We start from the raw sequence: 18,517 nt of genomic DNA, 5'->3' as shown, positions 1-18,517 counted from the left end.
ACTACACTTTCATTCCGGCGTAATAGTCAAGGAAGTGTGCTGCCGTAACATGGCCGAATCAGGCGCAGTAATATCACGCAGCACATGTGCAAATGCTAACCTGGGAACTAATTTCAGGCGCTGCGTGATATTACATGCTGCGTGTATTAGTACATGATATACTGTAACTACAGAAGAGTCAAGTTTTAAATAGGACAAATATCGAAACTCGTTGGTCATTTTTGAACGCAATGCTGTTGGTCTAATAGGATTCAATGATCTATGCTAAGCTATGCTAAAAGTGATATCGCCAGTACAGGAAAACAGCTGAATGGATTTCAAAACGGTAAAACTCAACTTGTTAACTCGGGGGGAGTTGGAGAATGAGCCTATTTCCAAAAAAAGTGGAGTGTTCCTTTAAGTAAAGATCATGTTCCATGAAAATATTTAGTAAATTGTCTACCGTAAATATATCATATATGTTTTATTAGTAATATGCATTGCTAAGAACTTCATTTGGACAACTTTAAAGGTGATTTTCTCAGTATTTATATTTTTTAACAACAATGGAAAGCTTATTAATTCAGCTTTTAGATGATGTATAAATTTCAGTTTCATAAAACATTATAAAACCCTTATAACTGGTTTTGTGGTCCAGGGTCACATATATAGGCCTATATCATATATCATAAACACAGTAAAGACTTTAAAAGCATAATCTGGAATTTCCTTTTATTTTCATACATAAGTAATGTGAAAGCCTGGCAGGAGAACCTACATTTGATAAGGAAATTGTCTGTATTCAAATCTGTAAAATGCTTAAAAGGAAATTTAGCACTCTCTGCGGGCGCTGTGGATAACAACGAATCAAACACATAAATGATTCCCGAATCTTACCGTTGAGTCGGTTCTTTTTAAAAATTAAAAGTGTCCATAGATTAAATTAAAGGAACACTCCACTTTTTTTGGAACTAGTCTTATTCTCCAACTCCCCCCGAGTTAATAAGTTGAGTTTTACCGTTTTGAAATCCATTCAGCCGTTCTCCTGTTCTGGCGATATCACTTTTAGCATAGCTTAGCATATATTGAATCCTATTAGACCAATAGCATCGCGTTCAAAAATGACCAACGAGTTTCCATATTTGTCCAATTTAAAACTTGACTCTTCTGTAGTTATATCGTGTACTGAGACCGGCGGAAATGCAAAGCTTCAATTTTCTAGGCTGATAAGATTGGGAACTACACTCCCATTCCGGCGTAATAGTCAAGGAAGTTTGCTGCCGTAATAAGGCTGAAGCAGGAGCAGTAATACCACGCAGCACATGTGCAAATGCTAAACTAGCTGGGAGCTCATTTCTGATATGACTCCGCCTGCTTCGGCCATATTACGCAGCAAACTTCCTTGACTATTACGCCGGAATAGAAGTGTAGTTCCTAAACTTATCGGCCTAGAAACTCGGAGCTTTGCATTTCCACCGGTCTTAGTACACAATATAACTACAGACGAGTCAAGTTTTAAATAGGACAAATATGGAAACTCCTTGGTCATTTTTGAACGCGATGCTATTGGTCTCATAGGATTCAATGATCTATGCTAAGCTATGCTAAAAGTGATATCGCCAGAACACGAGAACGGCTGAATGGATTTCAAAACGGTAAAAAATCAACTTATTAACTCGGGGGGAGTTGGAGAATGAGCCTATTTCCAAAAAAAGTGGAGTGTTCCTTTAAGTAGCCAAACTGAAATAATTAAAAATTGAGATAAGTAAATTGTAGAATTCCAGACGTTTGTGAGTTTAGTTGTTAATGTAAGTTGGGAACCATTTTATGAGAGGACACCATCCACAGCTGTTCTTTGATTCGATTCACTGACTCCTCTCACTACGACTCGACGACTCGGACATAACCGGAGTCCTATCCACTAAATTTTATTCTTAAGAGTGGACGTGGCCATTTGTAGATTTTATGGGTCTGGCTTCCGGTCTTATCACGTCCAGCTTTTTATCTGTACAAAATAGCTTGTTTTGCTGCTTGATACTGCAAATATTTTAATGTAAAATCCTAATTATGAACATGCTGGTTTGTAGTGCAAACAGTTTTACCATTTACTGCACGTTGTAATTCTAGTTATTTCCCACGACTAATGCCCATAGGCTTACTTTTACGTTAAAAAATAAGGAGAATAGTCTGATTTGTGAATCATTTCGACAGTTAAAATACCTTAGAAGACCCATAAAGGTCTTCTGTCGCCCTGAAAACCTTTGAATGTTATTCTTTTTTACGTATTGATTGCTGTCTATGAATGTATATTTTGTATAAATAAATATTGTAGCCTGTGGTAAGATAAAATTAGTTGAGACGTTAAAAAAAACTTACAGTCACCATGCAAAACTATTCTGTCAGAGGACTGTATCATTGTTGTGTGATGACACCTCCTGGTAAACAAAGACAATTGCAAGCTATGTTTTTTTCAGTTATTCATTGTGTCCGTTTGGAGTAATTAAATTGATTCATTGTGCAATTATGTGCATTTAATATGTAGGCTAATTGAATACAGGTTGCTATGTACTTTGATATCACTATTACACCGAGTAATTCTTTTGTTAGTGAATAACACAGAAGATTTATAGTTTAGGAGACGGTTCATTTTCCTCTATAGCCCCGTGGGCATCACAACACCTGTTTCTCTCAGATGTTGTTATCGTCAGAATATCTTCTGCTATGAAAACATTGCCTCATAGACCTTCACTTTTTCCTGCAGATGGATATCTCAACTCTTACACTGATAGCACAAACCCAGTCAAGTTCGATCAAATCCCAGCTGTTTTAACAAAAATGACTAAACGGATGGTAGTAACTTTCTGAGCAGCCATCCGCCACACCAGGTGTGCATTTCCACTGGCGGCACACAGTTGAATCATTGTCACCATAGAAACAAACACACTTAAAAAAAAATAAAATAAAAAAATAACAGCGTACCTCCTGTCGCACTGTATGTGCAGCTGCATGGAAAATTTCAATCAGGGAAATGCCCTAATTTTTTGTCCAAATTTCTATTGTCTCAAAGGATTAAAAGTGTGCTTGTCCATGTCGTTTTTTGAGATAACTGTGTATTGACTCTGGAGGTGGAACTGGTTTGTTTTGAAAAGGTTTGTAGGACAATGACCTACTGAGTGAACAAAGGAGTGATTTTAGTGACTAACGCTGTTTATAAAAATATAAAGAGAGCAGAACGTGTCCCTCCTGGCATAAAAAAACAATCATGCTGAATGAATAAAGGAAAAAGGAAAAAGCTGTTCTTTAGCCTCACGTTTTCCTTTTATATAATCTTAAAAAAAATACTCCAAAGTGTACCTTTGCACAAGGGACCTGAAGCTGCACTGCATTCAACAAAATAAAATAAAATAAAAACACAGGTTTATTTAATTCGAATCCATCACAAAGCGTGTTGTGCAGTGTTGCAAAGTCTTCGGTCATCCCGCGGAATTGTGCTACTTTTGCCGCGGGTTGAAGCGACCACAAAGACACGACTTCGAATTCGAATTTTACAAGAGGAAGCTCGCCAAAAAAATATGTATTTTACCCCCGGAACGTGATTGAGATAGTTTTGAGTAGCAATTGCGCAGGTTTTACTATGAAAACCTGACAAGCCTGCTGTTGTGTGGTCTATTCAGAATCAATATTATGATTATGAAATGAATCTGAAACGGAGTTGAAAGCGGTCATGTGGCTCAGAGGAAAACAATGCCAACTGGGTGAACTTAATCAGTTTAAGTGCTGTAAAACTGGTTTGAACGTATCTCTAAAAGTCAAGTTTTTAAAATGCAGCTCTGTGTTCACCCTTTTAAAACTTTTTTTTGAAAAAAACGCTGTCAAATCCAATTCGCAATATATTATAGTTTTGAGACAGCCCATAGTCCGTGGTGGAGGAATATAAATAGCAGGTCTGCAAAAAATACTGTGTTTAAATAGGCTACATTCAGATCTAAAGTGTGACTGGTAAAACGAATCATATGTGGATTTCTTTAAGGCATTAAAAACAATAAACTGCAATAAAGTTATCAATCCCCATGTCAGCAGTCATTCTTCACAACATATATTGATGTCAAGAGAATAGTTAAATTACAGCTGCTGTTAAGAGCCCTTTTCCAAATGAACTGTGGCAGGTTTAAATGATCAGTCGTCAATGAGGTTTTACAGTAGCAGAATGACCAGGTCAGCACTAACCTGGATTTTATCGACCTTGAGGTCATAAATAAAAGCTGAGACTAAGTTAGAGTGGGTAGTAAATCTATACAGCTCGGGTTTTGTAGATTATCTGTGGTGTCCTCCCTGCACTCACTCTGTGTCAAACACCGGATCACACCTTTTTATTGATTTGATCGAGTTAGCATATATCTGGAACAGCAGAACTAGGACTAGGTCACCACTAGGTGGCGTTACGACGCTTTAAATAGCTGTTCTGTTTAGGGACTTTGTGGCGCAACAGAAGATGGGTGACAAATAAAAAACACATTATCACATTACCACAAATGTATCGTTAAAATGACACGTTGGCTGAATCATCCCAAAAATATGTTTTCTTTTTTATAATATCAGGATAGCTTCCTCCACTCAAAAAAGACACAATAACCACAGAATATTTGTCAAATGCGTCATGCGCACGGGCCCCTTCAAACAAAAAAACAGTAACATACCATGGCAGGTGGTGGATGGAGATACTACATAGCTGAAGAGAAAGTCATAGGTTCAGAATTTCACACTTTGGGTTTAGTGATTACCGCCATGCAGTGTAAAGTTGACCACAGTAGCAGGCTAAACCTCCTTCCATCTGCTTTTGAGAAGCAATATGACAATTAGCAGCATATCTGCCCAACCGCAACCTTCACGCTACAATAAAGTTTAGAAATAGCCATGATACATAGCCTACTGAAAGCAAGTCCAATGTGGTGAGATACACTTCATAAAGCCTCTGAATGCATAGTATTGAGTCGTTGCATGTTATTATTGATGTTTTGAGCTTACTTAGTCACTGATAGGAGGTCGATGTTTATGAATTTAATGCTACGCAATGCAATAATGTGCTAGCAATTAACCAGTTTAGTCATTAGGGTGATTAATGACACTATAACTCAAAATTACAAGCAGAAAATGACAGCTTCATTCATCCTGGCATCAAATGCAGTGTTTGAAATAAGTAATAAACGTGATTTATTTTCTACTGTTGTATATTTGTATTTATTTAAATATTTTTTATATTATATATTATATTAAAAAGGTATAACTGATTAAACTATACCTTAAATAACAATTAACAGTCATGTTTTTGAACAGATTTTATTTTTTAAGTCTCTTCTGCTCACCAAGCCTGCATTTATTTGATCCAAAGTACAGCAAAACAGAATATTTTGAAATATTTGTACTATTTAACATACCTGTTTTCTATTTGAATATATTTTAAAATGTAATTTATTCTTGTGATTTCAAGGCTGTATTTTAGCATCATTACTCTAGTCTTCAGTGTCACACGATTCTTCATTTCAATTCAATCATTTTAATACTCTGATTTGCTGCTTAAAAAACATTTTTATTATTATTATTATGCTGAAAATAGCTGAATAGATTTTTTCAGGTTTCTTTGATGAATAGAAAGTTCAGAAGAACAGCTTTTGACTAAAATAGAAATCTTTTGTAACATTATAAATGCCTTTATTATCACTTTTGATCAATTTAAAGCATCCTTGCTAAATAAAAGTATTAATTTCTATCATTTCTATTAAAAAATAATAATGATACCGACTCCAAGCTTTTGAATGCTAAAAAAGTAAAAATGTACTGTTTTAAATATAAATAATAATAGAAAAGTGTTTCTTCAACAGCAAATCAGCATATTAGAATCCTTTCTAAAGGATCATGTGACACTGAAGACTAGAGTAATGATGCTGAAAATTCAGCTTTGAAATCACAAAAATAAATTACATTTAAAAATATTTTAAAATAGAAAACAGTTATTTTAAATAGTAAAAATATGTCAGTTTTTTTTTTACTGTTTTTGCTGTACTTTGGATCAAATAAATATAAGCTTGGTGAGCAGAAGAAACTTCTTGAAAAAACAAACAATAACTAAAATCATTAAAAACTTTTGACTGGCACTGTACATTTCAACTAAATTCTACAGTATTGTTTAAACCCTCATGCAAAATAATACAAATTTGGAGACTGGCCATTTTATTTGATGATTATTTATTTCATAATATTTTTATTGCTTTAAAGATTTATAGACACAGCCAGAGGTTGCTTTAGGATCAAAAGGAAAGAGAAGGGAAAAAAACGAAAATCGAATTAGACATAAAAAGAAATCAATAAAATGTTTAAGTTACAAACATTAACATTTTAATTTGACGTTTATGGAACATCCCCAATAATATTTAATTGTAAAATATCAGCAGCCAATCATCGAACTCCGTTACTCCACCGCCAGTGACGCAACATCCACAGATCTTTCTGCGCGCTCACCTGAGAGCCCCATTCTATCCAATAGTACGAGCACCATGGAGTAACGACCCGCAGCGTTTGCGGAGAGTACAACAACAAGCCCTTTAAACTGATGTGACCCATTCTGAGCGTGATTCAACCGACAGCACATTCCCTCACTGAGTGATTACGGGAGAGAGAGAGAGAGAGAGAGAGAGAGAGAGAGAGAGAGAGAGAGGAAGAGCGGGCAACTTTTCTAACAGAAAGCGCGCATCTCGAGACTGCTGGCATCCGCCAGAAACAGCGCGACCGCGTCTCTAACAAAACGGACCGTTAAAAGATGTAATTATTTTCCCTTTCTGTCTCCGACAGGTGTCTTTATTTAACAGGTGAGTGAGCTTTTGTTTCATTTCTGAACGTTTACAGTGTGATAACACTTAACTACAGAAGGATAAATTGAGTTCTTGCAAACTATTTAACTGAACTAGCTTACTTTTGTATCTATTCGCTATCAACGTAAACATACTTGTTTTTTTTTTTGTTGCTTAGAATGTTAGTTAAACTGTTTTCATGGAATTCTGATTAAGCTTTGCGTTTAGCTGTTGACAGTATGAGTCATTGTAAATCTGTAGGTTTCCATGAAACTCAGGTATAAGAAAAGCTTTTGTTTGTTTTTTTGTTCAATTTAGTAACGTAATGTTCGGAATCGTAGGCCCGTTTAAGTCTAAACACCTTTAAACGTTTTTTTCTTGTCATACATCGATTTGAGATATTTGACAGTAAGTGAGTGGGATTCATTTTTGAGAAAAATATGGGGGAAAAAATGGTTTGAAGAGACTAAGACTTGGCATACAACTCACCATCTTCATCTTGAGGTAAACGTTAATATCTTTTACATGCATTTTATGGTAACACTTTACAATAAGGTTCATTAGTATTAGTTAACTTGAACTAAGAATGAATAATACTTCAACAGCATTTATTAGTCTTAATGTTAATTTCAACATTTACATAATCACAAGTTTGTTTACATTAGTTAATGTACTGTGAACTAACAAACAATGGACCACTGTATTTTTTAATAACTAACATTAGATATTAAGATGAATAAATAGTGTAATAATTGTTCATTGTTCGTTCATGTTAGTTAATACATAAACTAATGTTAACAAATGACATCTTATTGTAAATTGTTACCAACTGTTTTTCTGAGGTATGTTCTTGCTTTTCAAGGGACATCCAAGAAAACTGTTTTTAAAGCACTTGTGAGTGAGGACCCTTAGTGTGTCAAGTGTTCTTGTTGCTGTACTTGTAAATGCATAAGGAAAATGAAAGCCCATGTAAAAGTCAGGTGTTTTAAAGAGGATATGCTGTTGGTAAACAGCAAAATATATTGACTCAATCTTTTTCTAGAGTGACAGCAAGTGCAACAGTCTTCAGTCTCTCTCATTGTTATACTCAGAGTTTGCAGTGACCTATAGTGCTTCTGCTCAGCGCACTTCAATTGCTTAGATAACAGCAAGGGTGAATCCCATATTCTCTAGCTCTGCCGCGTTCTCCCTCTCAACGTTAAAAGCGACCTCCTGGAGGAGTAGCGTTTAAGTACACCAACAATAAATCACTTCTCCGGCGTCCGCAGCCTACCAGGCTTAATTGAGTTTATCAACCACTCCCTTGAGAACGCTGTCTAAAGTTAGACTTGTCACCGCAGTGCACTCAGTGTAGGCTGACTCTTTGATGATTCGCCTCTTCTGGTACATTGCCACAAAAGTGCTGTCTAAGTCAGAGGCACGAGGACCGTTTAGAGTTGCCCTCTTTCTTTTATGCATGGCTTTGTCATGCACAGTGAGTGCTGAATTATTGAGGCTTCTACAATGCAAGGAAACTAGTGATATCATTGTTGCTGCAGACAGTGCGTGTGGCGGAGATTTACAAATGCCATTTGTTCTGAGTAGCAAATGTTTTGCGTCTTTGTTTTGTGCACTAAAGGGTTTTATGTATAGAATCAGAAGTCTCTTAAAATATGCTTTGTTTTAACTCCTGCAATATCATATTTGATATGCAAATTTGATGATGAAGATGATAATCAAAACTTCTTGCATGTAAGTAGTTCTTAAATGTGAGCCTGGACCACAAAACCAGTCATAAGGGTAATTTTTTTTCCAATATTTGCTGAGATACAACTATTTGAAAATCTGGATTCTAAAAAAAAAATCTAAATATTGAGAAAATCGCCTTTAAAGTTGTCCAAATGAAGTCATTAGCAATGCATATTACTAATCAAAAATTAAGTTTTAATATATTTATGGTAGGAAATTTACAAATTATCTTCATGGGACATGATCTATACTTTTTGGTAAAATGTGGTAAAAATCACCTGGCAGAATCTGCAAAATGTTATTTTACCAAAATAAGGGGAATCATACAAAATGCATGTTATTTTTATTTGATACTGACCTGAATAATATTGTTCACATAAAAGATGTTTACTTATAGTCCACAAGAGAAAATAATAGTTGAATTTATAAAAAAACACCTCTTTCAAAAGTTTACATACACCTGAATGATCCACAGCTGTTTTGTTTGTTTGTTTTTTAGCATTTTTGTGTATTTAAACCCTATCCAACAATGACTGTATAATTTTGAGATCCATCTTTTCACACTGAGGACAGCTGAGGGACTCATATGCAACTATTACAGAAGGTTCAAACACTCACTGATGCTCCACAAGGAAAAACGATGCATTAAGAGCCAGGGGTGTAAACTTTTGAACAGAATGAAGATGTGCTCATTTGTCTTATTTTGCTTAAATATCATATTTTTTTCATTTAGTACTGCCCTTCAGAAGCTACATAAGATACTTACAAGTTTCCTGTAAGACAAAATAAGTTAAATTTACCCTGATCTTCAAATTCAAAAAGTTTTCACCCTCGGCTCTTAATCCTTTGTTTTTCTTTCTGAAGCATCAGTGAGCATTTGAACCTTCTGTAATAGTTGCGTATGAGTCCCTCAGTTGTTCTCAGTGTGAAAAGATGGATCTAAAAATCATACAGGACTTGTTGAAAAGGGTTCAAATTAGTGGTGGGCCGTTATCGGCGTTAACGTGCTGCGTTAACGTGACACTCTTATCGGGCGATAAAAAAAATATCGCCGTTAATCTATTCTCAAAGTTGGGTTGGGAGCTGGGTCTATACTACGCAAGCTATGATGACTTTCACCTTGATATTTTAGCGCGGATGTATACCTAGCCGAATTGCACTGTAGGGGGCGAGAACGAGTCTTCGAACCTGTGTGTATGCTAGGGCTGTCGCATGTCTCACATGGAAGCCGCCTTTATGTTTCTACTGTAGCCCTGAACGGACAAACTGCTCTACAGATCGCGTTTCATCACTGCTGTTCTTGGGAAAAAACACTGACACAATGATGAACAAGTAACTGCAATATTCACAATAACATCGTTTTATTGAATTATCAAGTAAATATAATTCCCTTATTTACGTTTTAAAAGAAACTTCATTATTCTTTGCTGTCTGAAACGACGGCATCTTAATCGCGTGTCGGTTGCCGTAGTTTCTGTAAAGGGAGGGGTGAGCGGTGGACGGAGCCGTTGGTTGCAATTCAAAACTTCACCGCTAGATGCCGCAAAAATCTACACACTGCACCTTTAAGAGTCGGACTTACTTCCGTGTTCAGGAAAAACGTCTATATGAAGTGAAGTAATCAGTACTTACATAGAAACCTAGCCAGAAAGAAATGCAAATTTTGAAGAAAAATGTCAGACATACTTAGAGGCTTTGCATCCGAAATCTTCGTGTATATAACAGTTAGCGCTCACCCTCGAGTCTGACTGGACAAGAGACTTTCTGTCAGTATTTCACCTGCGTGTTCTAGGCGAGCTGTCAGTCACTGCAGTTTTATTGTTACGCCACAAGATGGAGGCAAGAGACTATTTTTGAGTAAGTCTTTAATCCGTTCATTCAACTACACGTTCAAAAACGCTTATTTATTCAAAGAGAGACGTAATGAAACACGATGTTAAAATCATTTTAACTTTAATCGCCACTTTTAAAGGCTCAGCTGACCAGCAGAGCATCGATATTAAGACAGAGATTTCACTTTCCTTGGACATGACAAGCTAGTTTCACATACATTCCTGACTAGATCTGAAAGACAGACGCAGGTAATCGCACAAGCTCAGTCGATCTCTCTCTCATTCGCTGTCTGTTTAGGCTTGTTAAGTGCATATCTACTGAGCCTCATAATAAACACATTATGTTATCATTACTAACTTATTACTAATTTAATATTCAGCACACAGGCATTAAGTGAGAAGGGCAAATCCTTAGGAAAAAAAGAAAACAGGCAAATATCGCGGTTGCTGCGGTTGTTGCATTCCTCTGCGGTTATGCACGTCAATAGCGCGGTATTGCGATATTGCGGTTATCGCGACAGCCCTAGTGTATGCCTACTGTGAAATTACCACATCAAACGAGACGTGCTAACATGGATGCAGCTATGAAGCCGCCGGGTTTGCTTCAGGGCAGGGGCTTTCCTAGACCCTTTTTACTGGGGCATGTGCCCAATTTAATTTACTTTGATAAACCTGAAATAAAGACATTAAACTATATGCAACAACTGAATTGACGCTTCTAAAAGCAACGCAGTTTAACTGAAGACTATGCACGCAGATATCCCCGTGCGCGTCTGTGTATTTAACTGCAACGCGCACGTCGCGCAGCCTTTTACGCAGAAGCACATGCAGTGTAGGAATAGTTGGTTACACAAGTTTGTATAGTTAATTGTGTTGTAAATGCAATTGTCAAGCAGTTTGTGATGCATTTTGGAAACAGCAGATGAGCCCCTGGTCTAATGCGCCACCTGGTTTGAGAAACCCGTTCTCAAAGACTTACTTTTAGTCATTATTTGGGTAGCACACATATTCTGAATGCCTTCGGCAGAATTCAAATTAGCCATTTTAATCTAGATTAATCTAGATTAATTCCAAGATTACAGTGAGATTAATCTAGATTAAAAAAAATTAATCTATGCCCACCACTAGTTCAAATACACAAAAATGCTGAAAAACCAAAGAATTTGTGGAACCCGAAGGACTTTTCTGAAGAACAGAGGGCAGTTCAACTGTATCAGGCTTTACGTAGTTAATATGCTAAATAAATGTTGTCTTTTTACTCTGCAGAAGAACAAAGATGAGAATTCACTATTCTGAAGCCACTTCCATCCTCATCATCCTTCAGACGCTGTGGTGGGGCTTGAATAGTCAATGTGAGGAACCAATAGAAAGCTCCAAACTCGACCTCTCTGTGACCTATGACCTCCCTCACTTTGTTTCTGACACTCCCATCCAGAAGCTGTTGGAATTCAATGGAACTGTGTATGTTGGTGCCGTCAACAAGCTTTACGCTCTGTCGAAAGACCTCAAGAAGATACACGAGTACCATACGGGACCTGTCTATGAGGGTCGAGACTGCAGTGCACCAGATCCATGCAGTGGTTGCAAAAACAAACCCCTCAACACGAACAACACCAACATGGCCCTGTTGATGGAGACTTTCTATGATCTTGAGCTCTTCAGCTGTGGCTCAGTTGGGAACGGCGTCTGCCGTCGTTACTTATTAGAGGATGGACCACTAGATGCGGAAGTTACTTGTATGTATTCGAAGAAGAACAAAGGCAGCAGCCACGGTTGCCCAGACTGTCTAGCAGGACCTTCGGGCACTCAGATCCTTAACGTCATGAGTAGTGGCGTTGTGAGGTTCTTCGTCGCAAACTCTGAGCCTCTTGATTTGTCCGTCCCACGTCTCCACCACACTATCTCTGTTAGGAAGATGCGAGAGACTCAAGACGGCTTTGAGTTCTTTTCTGAACAATCCTACATGGACTTAGCCCCAGGGCTGCGTGGAAACTACCCGCTGCATTACGTCTACTCTTTCCAGAGTGGCCCATACGTGTATTTTCTGACTGTCCAACAAGAAGGTGGGAGCTCAAATGCCTTCCACACTCGGATCGTACGCATGTGCTCTTCAGATCCTGAAATCCTGCGCTACGTTGAAATGCCTTTTGAGTGTATTTACTCTGAGCGAAGAAGAAAGAAGCGCTCAGCTCAAGTGGTTTTCAATGTTCTCCAGGCTGCACATGTAGCAAAAGTTGGCTACGACTTTCAACAGGAGATGGGGCTGAAAGAAGGCGAGGACGTGCTGTTTGCTGCCTTCGCCCGGAGCAAACCCGACTCACCGGAGCCCACGGCCAGCTCTGCCGTTTGCCTCATCTCTATCACAGACATCAATAACTTCTTCAGGGATTTCATGCAGAAGGGATACACAAGGAAGCTCAGTCACTTTCCAGGATCAGAGGAGAAAAACTTCAACCAGGTAAGAGGTTTCAATCAAACCGTGCATTTTGCTGACCCTTTCAAAATGTTGCCCGTCTGAGAGCAAATTTGACTTCTTGTCAGCCCAATTACTTGTCTTTATCCTCAGGCCATCATAAATCACTGACCCTCCTCGTCTTTTTTACTTATCCATCACCATACGTTGGATCAATCGGTAAATCATGCAGATCAATAAATGACACAAATTTAACTGCTGACGACTCCCTGAGGGCCCGTCGATAATGCAGGGCTATTACTTCCCAGAGTTCATTACACAACATAGTCATACATCGCTCAGATCTGCATAATAAGACACATGATTTGAATACATAAAGACTACTCAAGCTGGACAGTGTGGCACACAGTAGTTGAATGGGAAAAATGGGAACAAATGGGAAATGGGAACAAACTCAAAGATAAGGTTGGGTATCAATACAAATTTATGATGTGTCCCAAGTTGTGAAGTTACTGTGTGCTCACTGAAAATTCCTTAAAGAAGTGTACTTCAGATAACTGGATGCAATTAATTAACAAAAAAAAAAAAAAAGATTTTGAATCAGGTTGATTCTGATTCATTTTGGTATATTGCAGTTTTAAGTTCTCTGTCAGCTAATTCTGTAACCCATATTATGAAAAATAACATTTATTTTATATTTATATTTATTTTAAAAATTAACAACAGGGCCTGTGCAGTTCAACTATGCTGCTTATTTAACAGATATAACAATCTGCTCTGTCAAATGAGGTCAATTTTAAATGTCATTTCTTGTATAAAATCCTTACAATGTCATTGTGTAAAAAAATACATATACACTACCAGTTTTGAACTGTAAGATTTTAAATGTTTTTTAAAGAAGTCTCTTCTGGTCTCTAAGCCTGCATTTATTTTTATCCAAAGTACAGCAAAAACAGTACAATTTTAAAATATTTTTACTATTTAAAATATCTGTTTTCGATTTTAATACATTTTAAAATGTAATTTATTCCTGTGATTTTAAAGCTGAATTTTTAGCATCATTACTCCAGTCACATGATCCTTCACAAATCATTCTAATTTTCTGATTTGTTGCTTAAAAAACGTTTATTATTATTATTATTATTATGTTCAAGACAGCTGAGTAGAATTTGTTCAGGTTTCTTTGATGAATAGAAAGTTCAGAAGAACAGCATTTATCTGAAATAAAAAAAAACTTTTATCACTTTAGAAATGTCTTTATCATCACTTTTGATCAATTTAAAGCATCCTTTCTAAATAAAAGTATTAATTTCTATAAATTCTAAAATTGTACTGACTCCAAGCTTTTGAATGGTATAGTGTATAATGTTACAAAGGATTTTATATCAGATAAATGCTTTCTATTAATCAATGAATCCTGAAAAAAAACCTGTTATATTGATAATAATAATAATAAAAATAATAATTGTTTCTTGAACAGCAAATCAGCATATTAGAATGATTTCTGAAGGGTCATGTGACACTGAAGACTGGAGTAATGATGCTGAAAATGTAGCTTTGATCACTGGAATAAAATATATTTTAAAATATATTGAAATAGAAAGCAGCTATTTTAAATAGTAAAAAATATTTCACAATATTACTGATTTTGCAGTATTTTGAATCAAATGAATGCCGGCTTGGTGAGCAGTGGAGACTTCCTGAAATCTTACTGTTCAAAAACTTTTGGCTGGTAGTGTAAATTAATGAACTCTTGAGCACTTAAGCCAATGTCATAGATTCAAATGAAGATCACGATTAAACTGAAAATCTGTTTTTATTTTTTATCCGTGCCCTACTTACAGCTTCTTATCATGTCCATCTATTGTTTGTTTTTCTTGTTCACTCAAACTTTTTATTGCATAACACTCAGCTAATATTTGCAATCAGTGTATTTGTTAATTGTATTGATGTGTAGATGTTACATCCATTTGCAAAGAGCTGTATAATTTTCCTAGATTTGCTTGAGGTTCATGTGAATCAGGCTTGTTTGACAAGTTTGACTCATGCTCCCTGCTTGAGTGTTGGTCTTATCAGAGTCCATATAATGGGGAAGCCCAGATCACCACTCAGCAGGTGTTCTTCAACTGTCTCTAACAGTCTTTGCACTGGTCGCTTTAGCAGTTCATATGGGCCAGACCAGAGCGTCTGGCCTCGTCTCAGAGTCACACGGCTCTCCAGTCTGGTGTAGTTGTTTCAGTGCCCTGAACTCACAAAGTGCACTCAGTCATTTATTACAGACTGAAGCACTCAAGACGTTTTAAATATTTTCGTTCTGTGGATCCTTGATCCAAACATTTGCTCCAAGTCAGCTGCGCTTCTATCGGTTTTCATTAAGCGGACGTACAATAGCTTAAATGGCTTTTAAAGCAACAAGAAGATATTTCCCTAGGCGTCTTCGAAGAAATGTTTGAAAGGGATGTGTGCCTGTTTCCAATACCGTTTTTGTCCATAAGTGTGTGAATGTGTGCATGTGCGTTTGTTTGTTTTGGGTGTGCGTGTCTGAGTGTGTTAAGGCAGACGGCAAATCATGGTGCCATCGTTGAGAATTATGATACCGGTAGCATATGTTATGCAGAGACTGTCTTATCAGCCCATAAAGGGGCAATTGACGCGGTGTCATAAAACAATTACATTGTAAAAAAGCATGATAAATTGATCCCAATATCTTGTTTTTGCTCTTAGACAACCCACTCCACAAACCAGGCTCCTGCCTTTATGTGGAAACATTGGGCATCTGACACTGTGCTTCAGTTTTGATTGAATTTAGCCTTGCTTTCCTGTTTTATTTGTTAATGTGGAGCCAAAGTTATTTGAATATCATATCAGATAAATCGACGAAGTCCGTAATAGACTCTTACCCTTCGAGAAAAAGATACCACAGCTTTCAGACTTCACTCGAGCTCTTACAATTATTGATTGGCCAGTCTGCTCGAGCTCAGCAATATTCGTTAATAAAAGAGACAGAAATATAGTCCGTATTGTTTGGAATAATGGATATATCCGAGTTGGAACCACCCCAACAAACCCAGCGCCCCCTGTCTTGAAAGAGCGGAGGGGAGGGGGACGCTTGAGACCGGCAATAACAAACAGCCACATTTAAGGTCAAAATTATCATTAGATTACAATTGATCAGGGGAACAACTGGCAAATGCTGATTACTTTAAAATTGAATCTGAAGCTTGATTGATTGCCACTTGTAATATAATTCCTGAAGAGAGAGTTTTGATCGACAGCCCTTTTAATTATTACCGCCACTGTGGGTAAATGAACATGTTTTGAGATGGCAAGTCTTTAAAGTCTTTAAAGCGAATAGGCAGTGCATTGATTTTAACTTCCTTTTCCCCACATCTTTTTAACAGTGAACAAGCAACTATCAATGTAAATCAGATACTTTTTGTTACCTTATAGTGTTTTGGTCATGTAAGGACAGGGTGACGAACTAATGCACTGTACTTAGCACGTATAAAAGCTTACGTGCAGCGACCTGCTTATCCCAAGATGTGTTTGCGCAAAAACTGCAAAACCTAGATCATTTATAGGCCATAGTCTCAGTTCTGGGAGGTGCAGAATCATGCTGAAAGACAGGGTACTTGTTGTATCCTGTCTGAGAAGCTGCGATAAGCTACCTGCATGGTTGCGTTTCTATGCGTTTGTTCACATGTATAAGAAATGTATTTTCTATGGGCGAGTTACTGTGGAGTTAAGTCACCCTGAATCATTCCTGCCAGAAGCACACAAACACAGGCACGTACACGTCACAGACCAACAGCTCGGACCAGGGGGCAGGTGGAGATGTGCAGCTGTGTGTTTTCTCAAAATGTCGAGCCCCTGCAGTGAGCTCATGTTGGCAGCCTTGCCCTGGCGAGAAACCTGCGTGACTTTGGACTATAATGTTAGCTAGAGGAGACCGGACAGCTGGCATCCAGGTGTGAACTGTTCATCTCCTCTGCATCTGGGGATGAGAGCACCTGTGGGGATGTATTTGACTTTTATGTCCTTATTTTTGCTGTGCTCACTTTCCTCAAGCTAAAAAGTCTACTTAATATTATTAGATATTAATATTGTAGAATAATAGAGTTAATAATAATTTAAAGGGAACATTAGGCCCATTTTCCACAAGTTGCTATGTTTAGAGTCTTAGTGAAACGTCTGTGAAATGACCTTGTCAAAAACGCCAAAACGCCCCTCTTTCTTTTTTTGTGTATTTGCTGGCACGTTACCATCAAAAAGGAAAGAAATCTATTGCATCTTAGTGGCTCTCGTTTCGAACTAATGTGCATGTATTTTTATCATTGTAATATGGTGGTTGTGTCCACACATATTTATATGCAAACACAATGTAAAAGTGAATTTTGCACCGATGGTTTAAAAATATCAATATAATGTTATAGAATGCATTATGTTTTATTAAAAATATAATATATACACTACCACTCAAAAATATTTGAACAGTAAGATTTTTAATGTTTTTTTAAAGTCTCTTCTGATCACCAAGCCTGCATTTATTTCATCCAAAGTACAGCAAAAACAGTAAAATGTTGAAATATATTTACTTCAAAATAACTGTTTTTTATTTGAATATTTTTAAAAATGTAATTTATTCCTGTGATTTCAAAACTGAATTTTTAACAGCATTACTCCAGTCGCATGATCCTTCAGAAAAAAATTTAATATTTTGATTTGCTGTTTAAAAAAAACATTTATTATTATTGTGTTCTAAACAGCTGGGTAGAATTTTTTCAGGTTTCTTTGATGAATAGAAAGTTTAGAAGAACAGCATTTATCTGAAATAGAAATCTTTTGTAACTTTATAAATGTCTTTATCATCACATTTGATCATTTTAAAGCATTCTTGCTAAATAAAAAAATACATTTCTATGATTAATTTAAAAAGTAGTCATTTCTATTGTTTCTTGAACAGCAAATCAACATATTAAAATGATTTCTGAAATATCATGTGACACTGAAGACTGGAGTAATGATGCTGAAAATTACATTTTAAAATATATTCAAATAGAAAACAGTTATTTTAAATAGTAAAAATATTTCAGAATTGTACCGTTTTTGCTGTACTTCGGATCAAATAAATGCAGGCTTGGTAAGCCGAAGAGACTTTTTTAAAACATTAAAAATTTTACTGTTCAAAAACTTTTGACAGGTAGTGTATGTGTGCATAAATTAAACAGTGGAAAACTGTAGATTTTTTTTTATTTATTTACATATTATATTCTTATATTAAGAAAAAAAATCTATTCCTGGCCTTTTTGAAACTTCTTTAATCTTCCCAGAAGCTACTGTTTTTCCACTCTAATGCGCCTGTGTGTCTTAAAAACTCCCATAAAGCAGTTAAGCACGCAACTGATAAACACCTGCGCTCACAATCTGTCTTTCAGGAGGAACTTCACCTACAAACAAACATACGATTGGCTAGTACTCCACTGTTTACTCCAGGTTTATTGCAACGCAGCTTTTTTTCTTCGTTATTTTAATGACTGGCCCATATTTAACACAGCCTTCAGGTTTGAAAAACTTGTTGGTTCTCTCTGGGCATAACTCAGGAACATGTGTAAGTGTCAGGTGAAGGGAAAGATTGCTCTGGTGAGGCTGATGAGTCAGTGGCCCACAGGCATGCTAATCCATCTCTGGCATCCACCATACCTTCACTTCCTCATTTTTTC

General features: G+C 36.8%; 1 protein-coding gene across 1 annotated transcript in view; it reads left to right on the top strand.

Moving 5' to 3' along the window:
- Nucleotides 1–6,679: 6,679 nt before the first annotated feature.
- met (MET proto-oncogene, receptor tyrosine kinase) overlaps nt 6,680–18,517 on the top strand; it is a 64,983-nt gene continuing 53,145 nt past the window's right edge. The window contains exons 1-2 of the mRNA XM_073831560.1: nt 6,680–6,842; nt 11,651–12,842. Coding sequence (XP_073687661.1) covers nt 11,661–12,842 — 1,182 coding nt within the window. The 5' untranslated portion in view covers nt 6,680–6,842; nt 11,651–11,660. The remainder of the gene's footprint in view (nt 6,843–11,650; nt 12,843–18,517) is intronic.

The sequence above is a fragment of the Garra rufa genome, chromosome 25 (genome assembly GCF_049309525.1).
Source record: "Garra rufa chromosome 25, GarRuf1.0, whole genome shotgun sequence".
Taxonomy (NCBI): domain Eukaryota; kingdom Metazoa; phylum Chordata; class Actinopteri; order Cypriniformes; family Cyprinidae; genus Garra; species Garra rufa.
This window is presented reverse-complemented; position numbering and strand designations above follow the sequence as displayed.